We start from the raw sequence: 8342 nt of genomic DNA on the forward strand, positions 1-8342 counted from the left end.
CTCCCCGGTGCCTGGGAAGGCTGGGGGCCTGGGCCTGGGGCAGCCAAGGGCGATATGTGGACAGCCGCTCGCAAGGGCCGTTTTTCCCGTGTGGCGTTTCCTCAGCTGGCGCTGGGGTCAGTAAGCGCCTCGTCCTGCCGCGCTGCCTTGGGCTGGAGGCGCGGGGTGGGCAGGAGACCCCCCCCCGGTTAAGGGCTGCGGTGGTGCCTGTCATCTCCTGGGTGGCTTTTGGGCTGCTGGCCATCCTCACGATGTAAGGTCTGCTCCCCTTCCCCTCTTCCCCCCAGAAAAATCTTCTGACGGAAGAGGCCAGTTACCAGGAAAAGTCACGAGGATCCCGCTGGGGCAGTAACCCTTCCGCTTTTATTGCGAGGAAATAAGATACGATAAATAGGGCGTTTCTCCAGCCGCTCCTCCCGGAAAGGACCCCTCGCCCGTGCCGCTGCCAGCGGGGCTCCCCGCACGCAGGATGCGGGACGGCGGGGGCGGGGCGGGGCGGAGCGGCACGGCACGGCTCGGCTCGGCACGGCACGGCACGGCTCGGCCCGCTCCGCCCCGCTCCCAGCGCCGCGCTGCCGCCTCATGGAGCCGCAGGGTCCCGGCTGCCCCGGCAGCGTCCTCTTCGGTGAGCGGCACCGGGGGAGGGGAGTGGGGACACGGGGGAGGGTGGGGGAGAGAGGCGGGGGGGTAACCGATGGGTTGGGGAGGTGAGAGACGGGGGGGTAAGAGGGAGATGGGGGGAAGGAGGGACACGGGGGGGTGGCAGGGAGGTGGGGGGCAAGGGAGGGACATGGCGGGCAGGAGGGAGACGGGGGAAGAGACTTTGGGGAGCAAAGGGGACGGCGTGAGGGCAGGACGGACACGTGGGTGGGGAATAGACCTGGGGGGGGGAACACGTGTGGGGGCAACAGGGACACGTGGGGGGCGAAAGAGACACGTGGAGGGCATTGCTGAGCCCTGGGGGCACGGGACGTGCCGGGAGGGGGGGACACGGGAGAGAGACACGCGTGTGGCCGGGGAGAGGGCGACCAGCGCGGCCCCGGATTTGGGGAGCGGGACACGTGTGTGGCCGGGCACGTGGCGGAGTCCTGGGGCCTGGGGGGAGCCGCGTGGGGTCGTGGGGTTCTCGTGGGTGCAGGGGACCGGGAGGGACTGGGGGCGGGGGGGGGGGGCAGCCCCACGCCAGCGCAGGCGGCGCCCCCGGCTCCCGCCGGCATCTCCCGCTCCTTCGCTTAATCCCCCGCGCTCCCACGTCAGCGTTTCGTAAGCGCCCCTCGCGGGACGTCAGAACCGCGTCCCTTCTCTCTGGGCGGGGCTTCGGCCGGGGCTGTTAAACCCCCGCCACACGTGGCCCTGCGCCGCTCACCAACGTGGGGGCAAGCGGGCGTGCCCACGCGTGTCCGGGGCCGCTCCCGGCGCGGCAGCCCCGGGGCCTTTCGTGCAGCTGGATTTGGGTCTCGCCCCGGTGAGCCCGGGCAGAAGCACGGTCAGGCAGAGGTCCGGCCCGGGGCTGTGTTTGCCGAGGCCAATTTCTCTGCCTCCGTTGCCAGCGCCGGGTTTGGTACGCAGGGCGCTCAGCTCTGTGTTCTTCCCATCTGCTTCACATCGGTGAATCATCCTGCAACAAGCAAACACACCCAGGGCACTCTGCCGTTCCTTCCTCCCCACGGTCGGCCGAACTCTGATCCGAAGAGCCAAGGACATAATTTTGCATCTCCCTTGGTTTTTTAGCTGCTTGGAGAAGTATGTCATAACATCTGCCTCGAGACTTGTCTTGAGGGACTCCAGCTCCCTGCAGCCTGCCCCAGCACCCTCCCCTCGGGTTGTTCCTCATCGCTCGCGTCTCGCGCTCCGTGTCTTTGCCTCCAGACCCTCGTCACAGCAAACGTTGTGCTGACTCTGGGGAGAGCGGAGCTGCCTTTCTGTTTGCTCCCTCTCTGTTGTCGAGCGCAGTGCGCTCTGGCTGTGCTGCTCTCTGGAGGGGACGAGCCTTGCCCTGCCTGTGCTCGGGGGCCTCGGGTGCCCCGGGCACTGCTTCACAGCAGCCCGCTTTGGGGACACCAGGTTTTGTCCCCATATGGTGCTGAGCTGGGTGCATAGCTCTTGGGGACAGTTCATCCTGGAGCCCAGGGTGCCCTGGCCTGAGGCTGCTCCTGAGTATGAGAAAATAACGTGTTTGAGGGATGCTGTGTGTGTGCCCGGCCAGGGCTCGCCCTGGGGACCCTTTGCCCGTGGCGCCTGGGGCCACGTAACGGCTGCTGCAGCTTTTCTGATCTCCTCTTTCCAGGCTGTGAGCTGACTGCCAGTACCAAATCCTACACGTTTCAGGTGGACGAGGAGGATGACTCCGACCACATCTTGGCCCTGTCTGTGGTAAGAGAAATGAGAATTAACTGTGCTTGTCCTCTCCGGTGGTGGCCCACAGCCTCAGCCCCCCTTCGCAGGCTCATTCCCCCTTCCCTGGCCGGGCTGGACCAGGAGACTCCCTTGGCTGAGGTCTCGGTGCTGCCTGTGCTCAGGGCAGGGCATGGGACTGTCACGTTTATGGGGGTGCTTGAGCAAAGCCGGTGGTGTCAGGAGGCTGCTCAACAGAGGAATACTCCAGATGTGGGGTGAAGTAAAGTATTTTTTCCTTGTACTTGACCTTGCTGGAGCCTCCCGCTAGAACATGGCCCCCCTCACCAGCTAGGTCTCTGGCTTGTTGCTCCCCAAGTCCAGGTGGATGCAGGGCTTCATTCCTGGCTCTCCCTGGGGGTCACTTTCTGTCCTGGGAGCACAGGACCCGCCAGCATGGGTCAGATCAGCAGAAAATGCAGCCCAGGTGCCATCTCTTGAGGTGGTTGCAGGAACATCTGTCCCGGGTGGGAAAGGCACAGCACCGCTCCGGAGGCGGTCAGGGGGCAATTGCTGCAGCGGGGGCTCCGTGCTCTCCCTGTTTTGTGGAGCAGCATCCTCACACCTTGCATGGCAGCTGGGCTGGTAGCATGGCTGTGGGTCGCTTGTCCCATGGCGAGCCCCAGCTGTCCCTGCTGTGTCCCCTGGGAGAGCAGTAGTTCACGATCTCCGCTCCCACCCAGGTCTGCCTCACGGACGGTGCCAAGGACGAGTGCAACGTGGTGGAGGTTGTGGGGCGAAACCACGAGAACCAGGAGATTGCTGTGCCTGTGGCGAATCTGAAGTTGTCATGCCAGCCCTTGGTAAGAGGTTTTTTTTGAAGACTCGCATGGGAATGGCTGCAGGGAACTGGACGTCTCTGAATGCATGTGGACCTTTCCCCTAGGGTCCTGACCATGAGCTGGTCTGCAGCTTGCGGTGAAATGCCCTGGGTAGCCTTGGCCTGGCTGCAGATGCCCTCAGAAGGACATGGGCTAGGTGCCGTGCTGGGGACTGCAGGGCATTCTGCTTTTTGCCTCTGCCCCTAACTTAGCTCCATCTCTTGTCTCTTTGCAGCTGAGTCTGGACAACTTCAAGCTGCAGCCTCCGGTGACCTTCCGCCTGGCAGCAGGCTCTGGCCCGGTACACCTCGCCGGCTGGCACCGGATCGGTAAGGACTTGTGAGTGGGGAAAGGTTTGGGAGGAGCGAGGGGTATGGAGGGGCTCCCTCCAGTGAGAACGCCGGCCGGGCAGCCCCTGGGAGGTGTGCTTGGGGCAGCCCAGCACGTGTGCTTGGTGCCTCCTTTGTGCTGGTTCCCCAGGGGCCGTCTCCATGCAGGGATTCCTTCCTCGTCATAAAGCCTTGCACAGGAAAAGGGGTCTGGATGACCCACGCTGTCCCCTTTTCCCATGGCTGGCTGTTGCCATTCCCTTCTGCGATGTCCCTCCAGCTGGGATACAGCTTATTGCCTACAAGCTACTGTTAAAACTGCTCCAGTGCTCCTTGGGCTCCACGGGGTGTCTTGGGGGCCAGTTCTATTTGCAAAGCTGTACGTTGGTGAGGAACAGCTATTTGTGTGTCTCAGTGCACAGGGAAGATGCTTCCTTTGAGGAGGACGATGACTTGTCTGAGGAGGAGGAGGAGCTTGCTCCTATCATGCCAGCCAAGAAGTAGAGGAGGAAGCAGTAACTTATCTCCGGGCAAGGTGAGGGGCCGGACAGCCTCGGAGGAAGGGTCTGGGCGGCTGTGACGCCAACATGGTGAGTGTGGGTGGAAGCTGCCCTGCTGCAGGAGGCTGCTGGTTTCAGTCTGGTTCTTCTTCCAGGTACTCACTGGGACTTCTCTCCCTGGACGGCTTTTACCTCGGACACCTCTTGCCAGGACCTCAACGTTTGCTGCTTTGTTTTTATTTTTTTTTTTCCTCTCATAACTTTTTGGGGAGCAGGGGCTGCTCCCAGCACTGGGGTGTCACCTTTCCCACAGCCCTGGGAGGCTGATCCCAAAACTGGACGGATGCTGCTGGTATATCCCCTCTCCCCCATCCCTGTGCTGGGAGTCGGGGATGGAGGAGGTGATCCTTGCCTTGTGCCTTTCTGCTGTCCTGGACCTCTGCTCTGTGCACCCCCTCTCCTTAGCTCTGAAATACCCAGTCCTGGCCTCTTCCTCAGCAGATGGACGTAAGGCCAGTGGTGGGACAGGCAGTTTCACCGATTCTGGTGTGTTTGCTTTTCTTTACTCACAATTTGATGGTTTTTATACACTTGGAAGTGTGAAACTGGGGCCCAGGCTGCATCCTCAACTGCAGTTATGGTGGGGTGGGAGCTCACAGCCTATTTGTGATTTGGGGGGAGGTTCTGGTCAGTCTGCTTTGTAAAGAATTGTTTTTACACTCTCAATAAAGGTCTCTCTCAGGTGCCAGGTCCGGAGGGGGGTCACTGCTGGCCGGCAGGTTCCTCCCATGCAGTGGGAGATGCCCCTCTGTGTCTAGACCCTTGACACTTGCTTCTCTTGGCAATGCTGTGGAGCTCCCAGGAGGGGTCCAGGGGCTCCTTTCTCTCCCTTGTGGGCTCTGCACACCTGTGCCCCGTGAGCCAGCTCAGCGCGGCACCCAGGCTACCGAGGGAAGGGGCAGAGTTACGGGTGGCTGTACAGGGCAGGGACCCAGCTCCACATGTGCTCCCAAAGGTAACCCAGCTGTTAGCAACACCCCCTGGTTTGGACCACATCGGCCCTGGTGCTGGGCACTGTCACAGCAAGGTCCTCGCTTGTGTCTTGCTGTCAGCCCAGCAGCATCCTGTGGAGAGGTGAAACACCAGCGCCTGCAGGGTGTGGGGCAGGTTTGAGCTCTGACCTTTGCTGGGGAGTCGTGTCCCCCCGTGTCTGGGTGCCTGGAGAGGGTTTGATCCTTTCTGCACTTCAGGCAGGTGGCACTTCTCACCCATGGGAGCTGGTCCTGTCCTTACATGTTTCTCTGGCAGTTTCCCTGCATCCAATCTTGCACCCCTGGCCTGTGGGTCGATGCCTGTCCCAGCCCCCCTGCCCTCCTTGTTTGTGACAGTGGCTGTTGTCCCTGAGAAGCACCCTGTACTGCCCTGCCCTGCTGGCCCTGTTGGTGCCCTGGGACAGTGAGTTTCTCGGTTGCATGGACTCTGGTAGGAAATCCTCCAGGGCAGATCCTCAGCTCAGGCTCCATCCTAGGTTTTCAGCAGGGCTGTTTCTCTCCTCAGGGGCCTGAACAGCTCCCCTCTGCATCCCACATCCCTGCCGTTTCCTTCTGGCCCCAAACAGCCCTTGACCACCACAGAGGGAGGCTTTGATGATCGCTCCCCTGTACTCGGCACTGGTGTACTCAACTGTACTCAGCTGTACCTCGAGTACTGCATTCAGTTTTGGGTCCCTCGCTACAAGGACATCGAGGTGCTGGAGCGTGTCCAGAGAAGGGCAACGAGGCTGGTGAAGGGTCTAGAGAACAAGTCCTATGAGGAGCAGCTGAGGGCGCTGGGGTTGTTTAGTCTGGAGAAGAGGAGGCTCAGGGGAGACCATATTGCTCTCTACAACTACCTGAAAGGAGGTTGTAGCGAGGTGGGGGTCGGCCTCTTCTCCCTAGTAACAAGCGATAGGACAAGAGGAAACGGCCTCAAGCTGCGCCAGGGCAGGTTTAGGTTGGATATTAGGAAAAATTTCTTGATTGAAAGGGTAGTCAGGCATTGGAACAGGCTGCCCAGGGAAGTGGTTGAGTCCCCATCCCTGGAGGTATTTGAAAGACAGGTAGATGTGGTGCTTAGGGACATGGTTTAGTGGTGGACTTGGCAGTGCTGGGTTAACGGTTGGGCTTGATGATCTTAAAGGTCTTTTCCAACCTAAACGATTCTATGATTCTCTGCCCCTTGCAGCAAAGAGGAAAGGACCGTTGGCCTCTCAGCCCCACGGCATGGGGCTGTGTCCCTGGGGACCGCGCCTGCCCGGGAGGCACCGGCGGGCAGAGCAGAGCCGGCCTGGGGGCGATGCCCGTCCTTGGCTGGTGCCTGGCACCCCGCAGCAGCGAGGAGGAGGCGGAGGCAGCGGCGTTGCCCCGCTCCCCGCCGGGGGAGCCGAGGCGCGGGGCCGGCGGCGGGGCCCGGGAGGCGGCGGGGGCGGCGGGGCGGGGCGGGGCGGGCACCGCTAGGTGGCAGGCGGGCAGCGCGGCGGCCCCGCTCCCGGGGACCCGGGCCAGCTGCTGGCCTCGCTCCTTGCCTCTCCCTGCCCGGCCCCCGGCGGCTTGCACCAAGGCAGGGCCAGGCTCTCCGGGTCTGGGCAGCCCCTGGGATGCAAAGGGCATCCAGCACTTGCTCCTGCTTCAGGTCCCTGCGTGGAGCGGCGCGCTTGGGTCTGGCCCTCCTGGGAGGATGGGTGCTGGCTGGGAGGGGTTGTGCCCCCGGGGAAGTGTCGTTCCTCCTGCCATCCCAGGGCCGGCGCTCTGTGCCTGTGCCCACAAGCACTGTGAGGTCCCCCTGCAAATTTGGTTGCCCTGGGGAAGTTTGTGAGAAGCGGGGCGATTCGGCAGCCTTGCTGAGTGGAGATGCAGGAGCATCCCCCCCCCGAGGGCTGGGTGCGCGTTTGAGAGGCGCTGGCAGGGCACAGCGCCCCGGTGCCCTGTGCTGATGGGGCAGGAGAGGAGTGGAGTTTGGGGTGGCGAACAGAGCTGTGGCTGTGCCAGTGGCAGGATGGTGCCCAGCCCCTGCCAGGGCTGGCATGTGCAGGATCTCGTAGATCTCCCTGGCTGCATGTGCTTGGAAGGGGGTCAGGGCTAATTTATCGCCGGGCCTTGGTCCTGCTTGCTCTCCGCGGAGGAGCAGCTTGGCTTGGGGGAGATAAGAGCCAGTAGATCATTTTTAACAAGGTGCTCCTGGAGGGGTGGGCTGGGGGAGGCAGCTGGCTCGGAGCCTGGTGGGGGGTGCTGAGGGGAGGGAGTGGGCATAGCTCAGCCCTGGCAGGGTGGTATGGCTGCTTCACGCCAGGTGGGAGAGGCAGTGCTGGCTGATGAGTAGGAGCCTTTGGCCTCTTAAAGGGTAGAAGGAGATGGTTTCAGGGTGCTGATTTCCTTAGGGGTGTCTAGGTAGCTGGGACAAGGGGCAGTGGCAGGAGGGACAGTCCTGCTGGGGGCAAAGGTGGCACCATGGGGGACATGGTGCTGGTGGCAGGAGGCTTGAGAAGACCAAGCTTGTCCACCCCACTGCAGGACCAGCCCATCCCAAAGCCTTGCCATGAGTGCTGCCTGGTCCCCAGCGCTGCTGCAGGGCGATGCCAGGGGAGAGGGAACACCCCAATCCCACAGGGGGCAATGGAGGGGCTGGGGGTGTTGGCACTGCCAGGCTCCTTTCTAAGTGACTTGGGAAGGTTTGCTCCCCCCTCCCCAGCAATGTCACAGCCTTGATGTGCTCAGCTTGGGGAGAGGGAGATAAATGCTGAGATGGCAGGAGGCTGGGAGGGGGGATGCGCTCACACACAGCGCTTAATGGGGAAGGATGGGATTACAGGGGTCACGCTAGGTGAGCAGCTTCCTTCGTGGAGCTGATGGTATCAAAGCAGGTGCCCCCGGCTGCAAATACCTTGTGCAAACAAACAGGGCTGTCTAAGAGCAGGTGAGCTCGGGCATGGCCGGGCTGGGGGGTGCTCAGGGGTGGCGGGGGGCAGGAGGGTCTCTGTGTGCAGGGAGTGAAGCATGGGGCTCCCAGTGTGAGGGCTGCCTTGTTTTGCATAGAGTGGGGGGAAAAATGAAGTTGTTGTGTGCCTACATACATATGTGGGCTCCCCATGCTGGACACACACGTAAGGGTGTGGAGCCCGTCGCTCTCCCATGGGGTGGTGGAGGTGCCGGGACCCAGGGAGCCAAATGATGCCCCAACCCAGGTGATGGCTCTGGGGTTGCTCTGGGAGGTGGTTGGCTCTGAGCATCCCTCCTCTCTGCTGCGTTCTGGGGCTCTGCATG

At 62.3% G+C, this 8342-nt stretch overlaps 1 protein-coding gene across 1 annotated transcript; it reads left to right on the plus strand.

Annotated features, from left to right (window-relative positions):
* Positions 1 to 472: 472 nt before the first annotated feature.
* On the plus strand, positions 473 to 4792 carry NPM3 (nucleophosmin/nucleoplasmin 3). The gene is made up of 6 exons (XM_087766446.1): positions 473 to 625; positions 2288 to 2373; positions 3078 to 3197; positions 3451 to 3544; positions 3960 to 4079; positions 4200 to 4792. Exons 1-5 carry the CDS (start codon positions 583 to 585, stop codon positions 4046 to 4048), a joined length of 432 nt encoding a protein of 143 aa, XP_087622572.1. The 5' UTR covers positions 473 to 582; the 3' UTR covers positions 4049 to 4079; positions 4200 to 4792.
* Positions 4793 to 8342: the final 3550 nt, after the last annotated feature.

The sequence above is a fragment of the Nipponia nippon genome, unplaced genomic scaffold (genome assembly GCF_047370975.1).
Source record: "Nipponia nippon isolate SJK-2023a ecotype South Korea unplaced genomic scaffold, ASM4737097v1 scaffold_3, whole genome shotgun sequence".
Classification (NCBI taxonomy): domain Eukaryota; kingdom Metazoa; phylum Chordata; class Aves; order Pelecaniformes; family Threskiornithidae; genus Nipponia; species Nipponia nippon.

Coding starts and splice junctions, on each gene's coding strand:
- NPM3 (XM_087766446.1), top strand. CDS start 583: ATGGAGCCGCAGGGTCCCGGCTGCCCCGGCAGCGTCCTCTTCG. Junction 626..2,287: donor CCCCGGCAGCGTCCTCTTCG/GTGAGCGGCACC, acceptor TCCTCTTTCCAG/GCTGTGAGCTGACTGCCAGT. Junction 2,374..3,077: donor ACATCTTGGCCCTGTCTGTG/GTAAGAGAAATG, acceptor GCTCCCACCCAG/GTCTGCCTCACGGACGGTGC.